General features: G+C 42.7%; 1 protein-coding gene across 1 annotated transcript in view; it reads left to right on the top strand.

Annotated features, from left to right (window-relative positions):
• Positions 1-17,915, top strand: part of TBC1D19 (TBC1 domain family member 19) — a 259,514-nt gene that overhangs the window by 218,982 nt on the left and 22,617 nt on the right. The window contains exons 17-19 of the mRNA XM_077477677.1: positions 9,453-9,562; positions 11,248-11,339; positions 13,695-13,810. Coding sequence (XP_077333803.1) covers positions 9,453-9,562; positions 11,248-11,339; positions 13,695-13,810 — 318 coding nt within the window. The remainder of the gene's footprint in view (positions 1-9,452; positions 9,563-11,247; positions 11,340-13,694; positions 13,811-17,915) is intronic.

The raw sequence follows: 17,915 nt of genomic DNA, 5'->3' as shown, positions 1-17,915 counted from the left end.
AAAGGCCAAAATCATGACAAAAGTGGTGAAGAGTCTGCAGCGGAAATTTGGGATATGATGATCCAAGGAGCAATTAAGGAAATGCTAGTCAGACCTAAAATGAAGAGAGCAGAATCAGTACAGAAGGATAAAGTGCTTCAAAAAAGTAAGTACTTGTCGTGTGTTCCTATTATGATTATTAACTTGCATGCTGCTCTATGTGCTTTTCTTTACGGTTGTACAGTTTAAAATGGCTACTTTCATGTTCGTGGGCACAGTAATCGTTCATAGGAAACATTGTTTGTCAACTAAATACAATGTTTATAACTGATACAGGGTTAACTACATTTGGTCATGCTAATTAGTATTAAAAGAAGTTTAGGACATTGTTGTCTAGATGTCTTTGGTCTTAGCCCCCGTACACACGGTCGGACATTCTGCCAACCAAATCCGTTGGATTTTGTCCAACGGATTTTGTCCTACGGATTTAGTCCGAAACTGTGGCATACACACGGTCGGACCAAGTTGTCGGATTTTGCGGGTTGCCAAGAACGCGGTGACGTAAGCCACGTACGGCGGGACTAGAAAAGGGAAGTTCAACACCACGTCCGGCACCCTTTGGGCTCCTTCTGATATCGTGTTAGTAGAAGTTTGGGGAGAGACGATTCGCGCTTTTCACATTAGTGATTCAGATCGCTACTGCTCTTCGGTTTCTGCTTGTCTTTGCATATCTGATAATCAGTGCGTGCAGTCATTAAGTATTTGTTGATCATTGTGGACTATATCTTGGTATAGTACGCTTTGAAAGGCATTTTTTATTGTCTGCTTGCTTCTGCTATTCAGGTCGTTCTTTCAGGCCTTGCTGTTTATCTGTGCTTTCTGGTGTCCGTTCTGAAGAGCCGACCGTTTTCAAACCATGTTTCGTCTACGTACTCGTCGTACAGTTTGTCCTGTGCAGGGGCTTCGTGTTGGGGTTCTTACTTTGACACAAGCCCGGTCCATGAACAGGGAGGGGAGGCGTTTGTGGACCAAGAATTGGTTGCACCAGCGTCACCAGTTCTCGCACATGCCTTTGCTCTGTGAGATCCATGAGAATAATCCTGATCATTTAAGGAATTATCTCCGGATGACGGACCCCGTTTTTCACCGTCTGCTGGCTTTGCTGACCCCTTATATCACCGGGCAGGATACCTGCATGCGGCAAGCCATCGCTCCAGAGCAGAGGCTCATCGCCACGTTGCGCTACTTGGCGACAGGGAGAAACCTTCAGGACCTCAGGTTCTCTACAGGCATCTACCCCCAGGCTCTGGGGATCATTATTCCAGAGACCTATTCTGCCATCATTCAGGTCCTGCAGAAGGACTATATGAAGCTAAGTTTTATCCTTAAACATCACATTCTATGTATTTCATGATTGCTAATGTCTTGCATTTCTGTCCTCATTCCCTAATTACCATCATTGCAATATGCTCTAATTCATATGCTCTGCCCCTTTGTCCTCATGCATATTTGCCTCACTAACTTCCCCACCATGCTCTTCTTGGCCCATAAAACTATAGTCTACTCACTTAACAATGTTTTTTGTCAGCTCCATAGTATTGCTTTCCCCTAAACACCCCCTAAAATGTCTACAAATGTGATGTGTGTGCTTCAATTCATGCAAAGTGACCTTTTTAAAAATTTTGGGGTTGTGCCAAACTCATTAGGAACCCCCCTCCCCCCAACTGCTAGCTCAGCTGATAGCAATCCTCTATCTGCTGACTTGACCAAACCCAATACACACTATACCTACCTTTTGGATGGTCACATTTATGGACAAATTCACCAAAGCATGTAGTGTAAGGGTCTGCCTTAATACTTTCAAATGCAATTTTTTATTTTTTTTTAACAGATTAATTTTCTTGATATGTAATAGCAGAATGTCAAAATGTGCTTCCATTTTGTTTTCATTTTGTTATTATGAGACTTCTTACCTGTCCCGTGGGCTGCCAATAGTGTAAGTAAGGAGGGGCTTCACAAAGTATCACACATTATTTAGGCATTCAGCTCTCAATCAAGTGGAGAGGGTTACCTGTCCTAAACATCCCCCCTCATTTTTTAGCAAGGGCCCATCATATGGGGGGGGGGGGGGGTGATGACTCTCATAAGGGGACCTTATACTTTAGGCTTTAAATACTCAGTTCCCAAAATGTTATACTAATTTTGACCAAAAATTTGGGTGTCTAATCTGCTTGCAATGTTGATTTGTCAAATTACTAATTTTTGTTCTTGTTTCACTCCACAGTGTCCTTCAACGCCACAGGAATGGCAGACTGTGGCCTCCCACTTTGCCATTTTTTTTGAAGTTGTGCCTTTTTCACCAACAGTGCAAACCCATGTTCAGAGCGAGATGAGGGGACAGTCTCTGCTTCTGATAATCTAATAATGTTGTGGGTCTGCTACACACACACCTTCTTTTTGTAACTAATGTATGTAGTGCATTACTGACCAAAATTTTCAGCACCATGGCAGGAAAATGGCATTATAGTCCAAATTTACACATCACTGTGGGTGCTTTTTTTACTAAAGGCACATCCACTATGCACTACAAGTGCACTGCAAAAGTACACCTGAAACTGCACTTGGAGTGCAAAGTGGAGTTGCCTTTATTAAATCACACCCCTTCTCAGAACAAATTAAAATTGTACTACATATACATTTTATGCGCAATGAAAAAGGAAGCCACACATTGTTGATAATTAAACTTTTTAATACAAGCACATTCACATGTGCGTTTTAAAAAGGTTTTTACAACAAACCAAGAAATTGTGTGTATCCAAACCAGAGTTTAATCAGAATTTTGTTTACTTGTTGTTTTTGTGTAAACAGGCATGTATTAAACCGTAAAATACTGAACACAGGAACTTACAAAGTTCAACTTTGAAAAGTGAAGACAATATCAGACATGAGTATGTACAAACTAGGCTGATATTGCCTTCATCACATGGGGTGTCACCCCTGAAAAAAAACAAATTTGGAAGATGCACACAGTGTGTCAACATGAGCTATCTCCCATCATGGGGGATCAATGTACATGCTTTGGGGCTGCAACCCCTTCATCTCAGACACTTTCCACAAAGCATGTACATTGATCCCCCATGATGGGAGATAGCGCATGTTTACACACTCTGTGCATCTTCCAAATTTGGAATTTCGATAAATACAACATTTTTTTTTTTAATAGCAAAAATAAAACCCTATCTAATTTTTGTTGTTTCACACTCTCCCCAAAACATCAATGATGTTCTTCATTTTATTTTCTACATCTTGATGTTTTGTTGGATAATTTCCAAATCACGATTGCACCCCATTATCTCCCAGATCAAGATCTGGGCACTTTCACTGGTAAAACGGGAATCTTCTTCCACATCACCTACAAAACAAAGCAAAAAAGCACACCATGTAATAAAAATATGGTGATATACATTGCTGAGCTTACCGGAAGCTGTGTTCTCCGACACTCACCTGTTGTGGTGACAATTTGCCCAACCTCCACGATCTCTCCTTCCTCCTCCTCCTCCTCCTCCTGCTCCTCTGTTTGTGCTTTTGGAAGTTGGCCTTCTTTGGGATTGGTGTGGTCCCTGGTGTCCTCATACTTGCCGAGTCTTCTCTCCCCTATGAGAATGTAAACAAAGAATAATTAGCACACAGAGGGCAGAAATAGGAATCTGAAACATTGCTGGGAAGTGTTGTACAATTGAGTTTTTGGGCCAAGGTGAGAACATTATTGGGTACACTTTGTTAAGCTGGAATACTTCCCTGCAGAACGATGTTTCTTACGAACGAATGAAACCATGAACTTGAAAGTGGCCAGTTTAAAATGCACAACATGAAATCAAAGCACATGGAGGAGTATGCAAGCAAGAATAATCATATGAACACACGACAACTACTTACTTTTTTTAAGAACAAGCTTGATCCTTGGGTACTGCTCGTGCTCCCTCAGTTTCAGGTCTGACCAGCGTTTTCTCAGTTGATCCTTGGATCGGCGTACCCCAAAATTCTTATGAAGACTCTTCACAACTTTAGTCATGATCTTGGCCTTTCTGATATTTGGGTTTGGGTAAGGGCCATACTTCCCATCATAGTCGGTCCTGTTCAATATGTCGACCATCTCCAACATCTCTCCAAAAGACATATTTGAGGCCTTAAATCTTGTCTTCCTGGATCGGGACGTTTCAGGCTCCGGGCTTTCCTCCCCCTCCTTGTTAGTGGAACTATTATTAGTGTGCACCTGTGTTCTCTCCGCCATGTGCTCTCCCCACTGCGCCAGAAGCGAAGGGGCAGGGAATAGTCTAGAAAGAACGTCAGGGACGGGAGTTTCACACATGCACACTGTATATAAAACGCAACACGCGTGTATCGTCCGTACAATCTGGGACGAGAGTGAGGCACGAACGTGCAAACGAAGGTAAAATTTTAAACTTGGTGCTTCACTAGACTAGACTGCTTCTATATAGGCCGATGTTGGGACAAGATTAGGAGGGTTTTTAACGTCATTATTAGTATTTGAGGGTTTGTCTTGTGTTGTGTCTTGCAGACAATATGGATCCATTCCAAAATGAAAATTTTATGGGGCTATTCCTAGAACTCTACAAGGAGATGCCCTGCCTGTGGCAGTTCCACAACAAGTTTTATGCCGACATAACAAAGAGGAACGCAGCGCTGGAGAAACTGCTTTCTTTGGTGCGGATCATGGTCCCCACGGCAGACATGGCCTATCTGAATAGCAAAATTGGGGCCATGAGGATTACATATTTCAGGGAGAGAAAGAAGCACCTGGAGTCCTTGAGAGCAGGAGATCCAGATGCCGTTTATTCCCCCAGGATGGTTCACTTTGACAGGCTGCATTTTCTTGTAGACCAGGGGGTACCCAGGCCACCACTCAGGCCACCACTTTCCAGGCTTCCTTCAAGACATCCTTCACCCCCAGCTGAGGCTTCTGATGTCCAAACTGGGCCTTCCAGGCAGCAACATGTGGTGGGGCCCAGCTTGAGACAGGTATTGCATTGTTGAACATATTTCTTGTGTTACATTTAATGATGTTAACTAGATGTTCTTATTGATCAGTAAGTTGTGATTTATCTAAGTGGTTTACATATCAAGAGACAGTAGTGACCAAAAATGATTGGGACGGGAAAGAAAAATGCTGGGCTCAGAATGATAGTCTGTTCTATTTGGTAACATTCAATAAACAAAAGCCAGGAGCACAAAATGGTGTGATTTGATGATCAAAAAACAAAAACTATGTCCCCTTTTCATACACAGGAAGACCTCAGTCGGAGGGAGGCTGTGGCAAGTGGCAGCCAGGAGGGGGAACAACGCCCTCCTCCTCGTGCCCCAACTACAGGAGCCCAGCCACAGCCTTCGAAGGATGCCTGGAGGGAAGTGCCCAAGGAAGACGAGAGAGTGATGGCCTGGGTTCAGTCTGGTCTGCCAGAAGATGCAGCCTCTCCACATCCTGGGGACATAAATGGCATCTGAATTTCCTGTTCTCTAGGACTTCAGGACCAGACTTCTCTCCCTGAGATATGTACTCCTCAGGCCACCAATTTTTTATATTCTAATTTGTTCATGTCTGCCCTGGGGGCCAAAAGCTGCACCAAAGTAAGAAGTTTCTCCAGCGCTGCGTTCCTATTTTTATTTTATAGCGACCAAAATAAAGGTTTTTTTTGTTTGATGAAATACTTGTGCATGTGTTTTCCTTCCAAAAGGCCAGTTTATTTGTGAGCAGGCAGGTACATTTCAAAAATACAAAGTGAAATGAATAACAAGGGGTACCAACACTAAACAACCTCCTGTAGATTAAAAAAGAAAAACCAAAGATAAAAAAAAAACAATGTTGTTGTGGTAAGTTTACACACAAAAAACACCCAAAAAAAGGAGAAATTAGCAAACTGTCTTTAAAGGAGATTTTTAGGAAATAAAAATAAAAAACCATCCAAAAAAGAATAAACAAAATCTAAAATTGTGTAGATTTGACGCAAACTAAAATTGTATTGCTGAAATGGTTAAAGAGTAATGAAATTCGTTCGGGAGAAGTGTGTGTGACTATGAGCATCAAAAGAAGTTAGTTCTTGCAGCATTGTAAAGAACAAGAGAATGCGCTTCATGAATGAATTTTTAACATTTTAGCATGACAAATGTGCTATATCGCTTACGAGCAGTAGTTTTACCTGAACGAGCGCTTCCGTGTCGGAATTTGAATGTGAGCATGCGTGGCACTTTGTCTGTCGGAGTAGGCTACACATGATCGGAGTATGTCCTATTGGACCAGTTTGTTGGAAAATATTTCCAACAAGTTGGAAAATTTGGTCCGACGGAAACAGTCCAATGCATACCACACACAGTCGGATTATCCGACAACACGGTCCGATAGGACACATTCCGACGGATTCTCCGACCGTGTGTACAAGGGCTTAGGACTAATCTAAATCCTAAAAAGATTCCTGGATTCGGCCAAATTTGGAAGATGCACATAGTGTGTCAACATGTGCTATCTGTCATCAGGGGATTTCAATGTACGTGTTTTGTGCGTGCAACCCCTTCCTCCCAACTCTAGTAGGTGAGAGGAAGTGGTTGCACCCACAAAACACGTCCACGATGGGAGATGTTTTATAAAACGCACATGTGAATGTGCATGAAGAAAAAAGGCTTTCTACTCAACAATGTGTGGCTTCTTCTTTCAATGCTCAATAACTCTTTTTGTATTAAGTTGGTATTTACAGTGACAATGGGTGTTATTTAAATAATGTGAAAACCACTTGGCACTACAAGTGCACTAGGAGAACCTAAGAGACCGATAAAAGAAACACAAGCAGTAAATCCAAATGAAGATTTTATCATATCAATTTTTTTTTTAATTTAAAAAATATTTACAAATTAGCTGACATAGCAATATGTACCCGTAAAATATTCCACATATTTTTCACGCACTTCACGGCCGCTTTTGGTTGGGCAAGCCAGGACGGACAGCTTCCAGGGCCATCAGTGTTGGTTCATGAAGTCTGGCCTCAGGCCCAACTGAGGCTATATAATTTGGAGCATTTCTTTTTAAAAAGTTGGGCAGGATGCAGCAGCATAAAACAATGTGGTTCAGTTTGTACTCTGCCAGGTTGATTGCCGTTATCCCAAAGGTATTCTCCATGACTTCTCGGGGCTCTGGCAAGCCAGTAATTAAAAACCCTCTTCCGGGGTGAGGGTCCTCTGGGGGGGATGGCCTCTCTTCTCCACATCCACATAGAGAAACTCTTATGTCGCCGACACCACCGCCATCAATGCGATACAATGAAACCCCTTAAAGTTAAAATAGTATGATCCCGGATGGGGTGGTGGGACAATGTGGACATGCTTCCTATCTATTGCCCCTCCGCAGTTGGGAAAAACCCAACGATGGGCAAAGTGGGATGCCACAGTCTGCCATTCCTCTGGCGTTGAAACGGTGTAGTCCAAACAGAAAAAAAAAAATTTAATTTTGCACATAAACATTGCAAGCAGATTAGACACAAACATTTTTGGCCAACATCAGTATAACATTGATTTTAATTTGTATTTAAAGACAAAAAAATAAGGTCCACTTATCAGATTCCTCACCCCCTCTGATGGCCCATTGTCCAAATTTTAGATGGGGGAGGGTTCTAAATGTGTTTGTGAGCCCAAAAAAAGCCTCTGACACTCTGCATGAATTTAAGGACAACAATAACGTTTGTACACATTCTAGGGGGTGTTTAGGGTAAAGCAGTACAATGGAGCTGACAAAATACATTGTTTAGTGACTAGGCTAGGTGTGTATGGGCCCAGGATAGCATGCTGGGGAGGTTAGTGAAGGCAAATATGCATGTAGGCCAAAAAAGGAGCATTAAAAGGTTCCAGCATGCATGAGGACAAAGGGGACATTCACAACATATTACAATCAGGGTAATTAGAGAATGACGAAAGAAATACAAAACATTAGCCTACATTAAATACATATAATGTGATGTTAAAGGATAAAACAATTACCCTAATATAGTCCTTCTGCAGGACCTGAATAATAGCAGAACAGGTCTCTGGAATAATGATCCCCAGAGCCTGGGGGGAGATGCCCGTCGAGAACTTGAGGTCCTGTAGACTTCTCCCCATCACCAAGTACCGCAAGGTGGCGACTAGCCTCTGCTCGGGAGTGATGGCTTGCCACATTCAGGTGTCCTGTCTGCTAATATAAGGGGTGAGCAAAGCCAACAAACAGTGAAAAAATGGGGTCCATCATCTGGAGAATTAACCGAACGCACTGAAGAACAGCAAGGCCTGTGAAGAGTGAGCTGAAAATCAGAAATGAGCAGACAAGAACGCTTTGAAAAACAGATACATACCAACTATACGCACTGAAAACCAGATACAAACTCACAAGCACAAACTGAACAGCAGTAAAACGATTGGAATAAGCACGAGTCTGAAAAGCATGAATCGTCTCTCTCACCAAACTTCTACAAACATGAGATTAGCAGAAGGAGCCCAAAGGGTGGTGCACTGAGTATTGAACTTCCTTTTTCTAGTTCCGTCATACGTGTTGTACATCACCACATTCTTGACGATCGGAATTTGGTGTGACTGTGTGTATGCAAGACAGCTTGAGCGATATCCCGTCGGAATTCCGTCGGAAAAACCATCTGGACTTTTTCAGACCAAAATTCCAATCGTGTGTACGCAGCATTATGCAATCTGTACACTCACTACTTGACATTGTAGCAAAGTGTTATTTCTTCAGTGTTGTCACATGAAAAGATATAATAAAATATTTACAAAAATGTGAGGGGGTGTGCTCACTTTTGTGAGATACTGTAGCTTCCTTGTTCCTCTACATTAAGAGATATCTAAACAAAGGCTCTGAAGAAGAGGGAAACCTTCAAAACACGTTAGCCGATGTGACTACAAGCATTGTGGATTTTTGCATATGGATTTAAGCGGATTATTTTTTTGATAATGCTATGACACTAGTACTGGTTTGTGAGTATATTCACCTCCATTTTTATTAAATAAAACATGTATTGAGGATAATGCACTAGGCATATGCGCTCTGTTCTTCTATGCTTTCAGTGCATTTGGACTCCCCCAGTCTTTGGAAGGCAACGAGGTGTGCATTATCCACATAACATGTCAAGAGATATACTAACATGTCAAGATAAGAGTCTGATAACATGTTGGGACTTATCACATAGCTCTGGAGATTTAACATTTTTATTTGTACCCGCTGTGAAGGAGCAGATTGGGAGTGCAGTGAATCTGTAGATAAATGGGTTGGGGTGGAGTATTAGGGCACTCTCTTACTTTTCACAAAATTAGCATGTAAGGTCAGAACTTTGGAATAGGCCATTGCTTACTTGGTTTGTACAATGTTGTACAATAATTGAGCTATTCTTGGTATTCTCATGTATTTCTAACTTCTATGTTTTCAGTTGCCCCTTTATGTTTCCTGTATCCTGAGCCCGCCAGACTATATCAAGTGTTTCGGGAGATGTATGTGCGCTTCTTTTTTCGCCTCCACTCCATCTCTTCCCATATATCTGTGAGTTACTATCATGTTATGCTGGGTACTAGGAAATCGGGCAGTGTGTAAAACTCTATGGTGACTAATAAGTAATGATAGGATTATTTTGCTATAGAGCAACCTGTAGCGTGTAGACCAGCCTTTCTCAACCTTTTTCTCACAGAACAACCCTTGAAATATATTTCCAGTATCAGAGAACCCCTGCTAAAAATGATTGTGCAAATCTGCAATTCATAATACATTTGTGTGATGGTCAGAGGGAAGAATGTTCCTTACATTTGTGGTCATTGGGAAGAATTACCCCCTTACTGTATAGATAGCTAAAAAGAATGGTGATGTCAAAGGGGAACTCATCTGAGGGGCATAAATTGCTCCTTGTTTAAGGAACCCCTAGCAACCTCTGGAGAAACCCCATTTAAAGCGCAGTGCTTCCTAATGTCCCCTTTTGCCCGACAGAGGGCTGCAAAGTCCCAGATGCTTATATATAGAAATATGACTGACTTCAGTGAAAGCAGACTCTGAGGCTGTGAAGTTATTGGCAATGGAGCTAAATGTAAGCAGCAGCGCAGCATCAGAATAGCACCAGTCTGCCTTTCACTGAAGTCAGCCTCGCTTGAATACACGAAGCCAAGACTTTATATGCTCTGTCTGAAGGGACATTAGCAAGGAACAAGCTGTGCCCACACTACAGCAGTTATAGACTTACAGCCAACTATCAACAAGTGCAGCAGGAATGACAGCAGTAATTGAATTAAGTATAGCCAATAGTAATAAACATCTATCCTTAAAAAATAAAAAAGAATACTTCTATTAAAAAATAAAAATTTCAGTTCTAGCTCAAGTATAACCCACCGTCCTTGTTTATGTTTTAGCAATTTAATGGTACTATAACACATATTAATGAATTCTTCTCATATTTTATACTATGGAGAATTCAGCAGGAAAAGCAGGACTTACCAACAGGGGAAGCAGAGGTGACTACTCTGGTGGGCAGATCTCACCACTGGTACACCTCATAAGGGAAGCTGGTGAGAAATTTACCAGCATTGATCTACAGTGTAACTAAAATATACATTTTGTATGGGCCGGCCCCCTAATAAGTAAAATAAATTACCGGAGTCAGGTATTACATTTTATATGCCCTTTAATATACTAGAATGTTCTGATTCTAAACTAATAAACTATTTGTCAAAAAAAAAAAAAAAAACATGTAGGGCCATTTCCCACTACGTGTTGCTTTGTTGCATTAGGTTAGGGCAGTCAATTACTGACAGCACACCTCAACACACAAAAAATACTTACCATATTTTTAGCTATGCAACAGCATTCAAATCTTGTTTGTTGTGTTTTTCTGTATGATGGCGATGTACATCATTTCATGTGATAAAATGCACGTTTTACTGCATGTTACCACAATGCTCCAGTGTGAATGGACACTTATTGCAAATTAGTCTTAGATGGAAATTGTCATCATATTTGAGGGTAATCTTCTCTGAATACTACTATTAATAGGCTTAGTTTTGGCCTTCATATTTTCTTTTGTCCTCCTTTTTGATAGGAATAGGAAAGTATTTTCCTTTTTATTGTAGCATGTAGGTAAGCATAGAGCATCATGAGGCACTTTTAGTAGAGTGTTATAGTTTGTGTTTTTCCATCGTATGTTCTACAGTACAGAGATAAATTTATTCCTTTGTGTTTTGTAGGGAATAATGTCACTATGTCTTCTGTTTGAGAGCCTTCTTCAGACACATCTCCCACAGCTTTTCTATCATCTTCGAGAGATCGGCGCACAACCGTAGGTTTTTGGGGAGTTTTTTGGAAGGGGGGGGTGCCTATTTGCAATGTGTTATCACCTAAAGCAGTCAATGTATTATAATGTGAAAAGCTGTAACAAACTAATGCCGCCGTACAGTTCCTAAGGACTTTCCGAACGAACTGACTTGGTCACACAAGAACGGACTAAGTCTGTTCGAAAGTCTGTTCGTTTTGAACGTGATGACGCAAGACGGGACTAAAAAAAGGAAGTTCAATAGCCAGTAGCCAATAGCTTCCCTTGCGTCGTATTTGGTCTGTCGGACCAGCATACAGATGAACAGTTTTCCCGATAGGGATTGAGTCCGTTGGACAGATATGAAACATGTTCTATTTCTAGGCCCGTCTGATTTTTTATTTTTTTTTATGAAAAACGATCGGATTAGCCCACACGCGATCAGATTGTGTGACGGACTGATTCCATTGGACCTAGTCTGCTGGAAAGTCCGGTCGTGTGTACGCGGCATAAGGCCTCTTCATACACTAAAACAGGCGATTGAGCCTAGATTTTACCAGTCAAGACCTAACATGCAGCAAAGGGGCTGTACAGATGCTGTGATCACAATGCAAAGCATCGCATTTGTGGCACTTTTTTTTTTTTTCGGGCTTGTCGAGCTTACATGCAGTACAACTTATCAGTCCCGCCCATTCAAGTGAATGGAGCCACTCTGCAACCACAGGGCAAACAATTGCAGCATGTTAATTTCATTCACAATTGCCATAGCATAAAAAAACAAACAAAAACAGGAATTTAAGAATGCACGATCCCCTCCTGAACATCTGGATGCAGCTGCCTAGCTGCCCTCTGAAAAGTAATCAACCGCAGATCGTTTGTCAGAGATTGCTGCAATGTGACCTTCAGTCAAAAAGGAGCCTTAATTCTTACTTTGGCTTAATCACTGAGAGTACTTACTCTTACTAGTTTATGAGGAATACAAATCAGAGCGTCTTCAGTGCACTAAGGGTGTTTCCCAGGTATGAAAGATGTTTAGCCATTAGTGATTTATTATTTGGGGTAATAAGCACCATTGTTTAATCATCCAATATCATTAACTCATTAGCTAAATTAAAGGCTTCTGGGCCTGTTAATAGATTGAAGAAATGAACCCACTGAATTGGGAAAATTGTGCAGAAAAGGCTGGGCGGCACAGTGGCAAAAGAGTTAGCACTTCTGCCTAGCAGCACTAGGTTCATCAGTTCGAATCCCAACCACAACACTAACTGTACCTGCATGGGTTTCCTCCGGGTACTCCAGTTTCCTCCCACCCTCCAAAGACATGCTGGTAGGTTAATTGGCTCCTTTTTAAATTGATCCTAATATATGTATGAATGTGAGTTGGGGACCTTAGATTGTAAACTCCTTGTGGGCAGTGATTGATGTGAGTGTAATATATATATATATATATATATATATATATATATATATATATATATATAGCGCTGCGTAAATTGACGGCTCTATATAATAAGATGGGTACATTTCAGAACTAGGAGCTAGAAGGAGCATGGCAAAGCTGCAAGCAACATATGCTATTTAGCAAAAATTTCTTAAATTAATCATTATGTAGCAATTGATGAAAAGCAATACACATTTAAAAGCTTTTACTTAATACCCACCTCCAGGAAAACTGAAAATCAACCCTAAGAATTGCGCAATTCTCCTCTCCTCTGTGTTGCTAGACTGGTCCTCTCTCCTCTTCCTCATGCTCCAGTGTCTAAAGCCTGGTACATACTATACGTTGTTTTTTTTTTCCATTCAGCCTGGCGGGATGAACGGAAAAAAAACTGTCCGCTTCCGCTGGAGATGCTGTACTAACGATCTGAAGTTAATACAGCGATATTCCCCAGTGAGCTGTTGTGTTCTGACAGGGGCATGGCCCCTGCCAGAACACTCCCATCAGGAATCTCAGCTGTTGACTGAGAGCGCTGATGGGGAGCCATTTGGCTGCTGGTTTTCCAGCATGCTTGTCCGACAGAAGCCGGCCATACAGCCGACTTCTATCGGACTGGCTGCCATACACATGGGCCGAATGTGGGCTGGTATTTATTGATCCGGTCAGTGCCGCCCTGGATCTGGCCTGGGTTCACAGGCCTTAAGCGCTTGAATTCCTCAAGATTGATGCAGGGTCTATAGCCCTACATTGGACCGTCCACTATCAGAAAATAAGTAGAGCATTGCCTGCCGGGAAAGTAGAGGATCGGGTAAATAAACAAGCAGTTAACCCTTGCAGGGGAGATGTAGCCTTTCAGCAAGGGTGCATTTTCCAGTTTTCCGGGAAATTTCCCAGAGTTGGGCTTTAAATGTTGACCTCTTTTTTTTATTTGTTTGCGGTTTCAGTTTACGCATCTCGTTCAAGTGGATGGTTCGAGCGTTTTCTGGCTATCTGGCTACCGATCAGCTGCTGCTACTGTGGGACAGAATCCTTGGCTATAATTCCTTGGAAATTCTTGCTGGTAGGATTATCTGGTTTACATTATTTACTATTTGTATTATTAATGTTTGTTAATGAAATCCATAGCAAGCCACGGTATTGCTCTGTTGCTAACAAAAATATTATGTAAACAGGGAGAGTTTCACTCCAGGTTCAGCAAATCTCTTGTGCTTTGTCTAAATAAATGACGCATTAAAGGATGAGAAGTAATTGTAGTCTGTAGAAAATATGAAGGAAGATGTTGAAGCGTGTGATGGGGAACATTGCATTTCCCCTCTATTCCTGTTCTGGTAACCACTCCAAATTTAGACTTTTGTGGATAAGTCACCAGGGCAAATTGAGAGGGTAAGGCAGCCCAAAGATAATGATAATTCTTTTTTTTTTCCCTTCAACAAGTAGGTTAAATGAAAAGAAAAAAAAAAGACCCAATTCCTCCATCCACACATTCAATGTGGATGTGGGAATCCTCCCCCAAGTTGGACCAATGTAACTAAGTATAAAATATCCATACCTGGAATTCCTCTTTAAATCAGTAAAGGCTGATTCACACCTGAATCACACAGGAAACATGATCAGCGTTCCTGTGCAATTCCTGTTTGATTCAGTAAGGTGCGATTTTCAGCCCATTCATTTAACTGGACTGAAATTGCAAAGGCACTGCACTGGATTGCATGCTACTGTGGTAGCTTTTGATCCAGTGTAGGCAAACGCACTGCATTTGTAAAGTTGTTAGATTTATATTGACACCGGCAGCCAATTGCACACCCAGTGTGTTTTGAACACAATGCAGGAAATATGCATGTAACACAGGTTTCCTGCACTGCTTTCCTGTGTGAATGAGCCCTAAATGTATTCTATTGCATTTAGTGTTATTATGTTATTACTTTGCTGTTTGCCTTGTATCAGGTGTGCTATATTGACAATTATGAAATCACAGACTTTGGTCAGGGAGGTAGCCTAACTATATTGCCAATCAAGTATTATGCAGGTAAGTCCAGTTACAGTACTGGCTGTACTGTCTGATAGGTCTGTTCTTTCAGCCAATCGGGGTGACAGGTCTCAAAACCACCTGATTGGCCAATAGGGGGATCAGTGTTAGAATAGCGAATATTCATTCGCTGTTTTAACACACCTGTGTGGGCTCCGAGCACATTCTCTGCGCCCCGAGCCCATCCTTTTTTGAAGCCTATTAGAGTATCTGGCTCTAATAAGGTGCTTCAAAAAAACGCCCATCCCGCATTAGACTTCATGCATCTGGCATCCTGAAAGGGGTCGGACGCATGTATAGGGGAGGTGGCGATGGATAGGGACAGCACCCATGGTTGGTACAGTGTAGTATAATAATGACAGCTGTGATGGAGCAGTGTGGCAAAGCTCCTCAATAGTGCAGTGAACAGGCTGGGGTAGTGGAGTGACTTGAGACGTGAATGATAATGGATTATATTTCTGGGGACGTGTGAATCAGAAGAGTGTCTAAACAGAATTCAGAATGACATGTTTTGATAGATAAATTTGTGGAAATATATTTTTTCAAACAGCAGATTTAGCAGCATGACTAGAGTCCCATTGGAAAGGGATCTGTCACAATGGCTTTTAGCTGTCATGGTTAAGGTCGGCAATACACAGTTTGAATCTTGGCCAGTTCAGCAGGCTACAACTTCCTGACTTCCTCATGTTTTGCTAGTTAGTGAACATGATGCATGTCGCCTTGTGGAGTGCTGCAAAGGTCCAATCTGTCCCAGTACTAGAACCATTAGGGAGTCAGGCAGTTGCAGCAAACAGCACAGGAGTGAGAATCCCATATGTGACTGGTGACAGCTATCATGACCGGTTCCCTTTATACTAAAAGTGCAATTCTGCGAGGCGCCTTTTAATTTAAAATAGTATAATATCAGTCTGCTTTATTAATGTTTGGAAAAGGTTCTTACATATCTCATTCACGTAAAAGTTTGCTAATTGGCAAAGTGAGTCATGCGTTAGGTGTCAGCTGGAGGATACGTATGAATGATCACTCCAGATGGTAGCTCGTGTCTGCTGGATGACATTTTATCAGCGGGCTGCCTTCTCGGAGTGTACTACAAACCTTGCTTCAGAATGTTTCAGAAGCCACTTTCTTCCCTCCATTTCCTCCATTGCTGGATTCCCCAGCTGTTTATTCATATACTCTACATTCCACTGATCCAGACAATAATATGTTTTGTCTTCCCTATGATTAGAATACAGTATGTAAAACAATGTGTTTAAACCACCTAGGGAACATAAAAGTATAGAAAAATAACACACATGACATAATCTATTATGTAATCTGTCAGCCCATAAATGAAAAAGTACATTTAGACCTCTACTTGTCTACATGCAGGAGACCCAGCGGGTGTTCCTGCTAATTTAGCACAGACAGTCTGAGTCCAGGGCCAATAACTTGCAGGTAATTGCTTAAAGTGGTTCTGCACCTTTAAAAAAAAATATTAAAAGCCAGCAGCTGCAAATATTGCAGCTGCTGACTTTTAATTGACACTTACCTGTCCCAGGGTCCAGCAAAGTCGGCGGCAGATGATAAGCAATCGCTCATCTCTCTGCTGCACCCGCCGCCATCCTCTGTCAGGGAATTGGGAAGTGAAGCATTGCGGCTTCACTGCCCGGTTCCCTACTGCGCATGCGCGAGTCGCGCTGCTCGTCTCTGCTGGTCCCCGCTGTGTCCTGGGAACTGTGTGTTTCCCAGAACACAACGGGGGGGGGGGGGGGGCATCTGCGGCGGTCTTGTCCCGGAAGTGGGTGCAGATACCTGGATTATCCAGGTAACTGCACAACCCTCCCCCCTGAAAGGTGTAGATTGTGGCACCGGAGGGATCAGATGAGCGGAACTTCCACTTCAGGGTGGAGGACCGCTTTAAGTGATTACATGCGAGGGGCCACGATTAGCTGTAGGATTCGTCTGACTCCCTTTGCTTTCAATAGGGCTTTCGCCTGCAGCTAATCACAAGGAATCCCTCTGTACATCGTAAACCAAGGATTTCCCAGCACAATTACCAGCTAGCCTGCAAAACAACACATTGGCCCTGTCTAACAGTTTACATTAAAAACATAGGGTTTGGTTTGCACGCATTTGCAAATATATACATAAGCTGCAGTGCCTACACCAAGGGACCTCTGTATATACTGTGGTTCTAAATCTGTGTGTTTGTGATGTGCATTGGATGCCTTTGCTACCATTGTGCTATTGCTGGGCATCACATACATCCCTGTGCTTTTAAGGAGAGGTGGACTCCCTCCAGGCATACTTGCCCTCACTCTGACCCCTGTACACCCCAGATATCCCCCCAGCACTCTGACCCCTGTACACCCCAGATATCCCTTCAGCACTCTGACCCCTCTACATCCCGATATCCCCCCAGCACTGTGATCCCTCTACACCCTAGATATCCCCCCAGCACTCTGACCCCTCTACATTCCAGATATCCCCCCAGCACTCTGACCACACTACACCCTAGATATCCTCCAGGCACTCTGATCCCTCTACATCCCAGATATCCCCCCCCAGTACTCTGACCCCTTTACACCCCAGATATCCCCCCAGCACTCTGACCCCTCTACACCTCAGATATCCCCCCAGCACTCTGAACCCTCTACATCCCAGATATCCCCCCAGCACTGTGACCCCTCCACACCCCAGATATTCCTCCCAGCACTCTGATCCCTCTCTACACCCCAGATATCCCCAGCACTCTGATCCCTCTCTACACCCCAGATATCACCCCAGCACTCTGACCCATCTACACCCCAGATATCCCCCCAGCACTGTGACCCCTCTACACCCCAGATACTGTATCCCCCCAACACTCTGACCTCGCTACACCCCAGATGTCCCCCCAGCACTCTGACCCCTCTACACCCCAGATATCCTCCCAACACTCTGACCCCTCTACACCCCAGATATCCCTCCAGCACTCAGACCCTTCTACACCCCAGATATTCCCCCCAGAAATCTGATCCCTCTCTGCACCTTAGATATTCCCCCCAGCCCTGTTGCCATATACCATAAGATACCCCTTGTATTGTGACCCCACTGCATCCGTGATACCTCTAGCACTATAGCCACTCAAGATACCCCAAGCATTGCTCCCCCCTTA

Source organism: Lithobates pipiens, unplaced genomic scaffold (assembly GCF_037356315.1).
Source record: "Lithobates pipiens isolate NorthernLeopardFrog02 unplaced genomic scaffold, aLitPip1_a1.2 Scaffold_13, whole genome shotgun sequence".
NCBI lineage: Eukaryota > Metazoa > Chordata > Amphibia > Anura > Ranidae > Lithobates > Lithobates pipiens.
The sequence above is the reverse complement of the archived record's forward strand: the minus strand, read 5'-3'. Positions and strand labels throughout refer to the sequence as shown.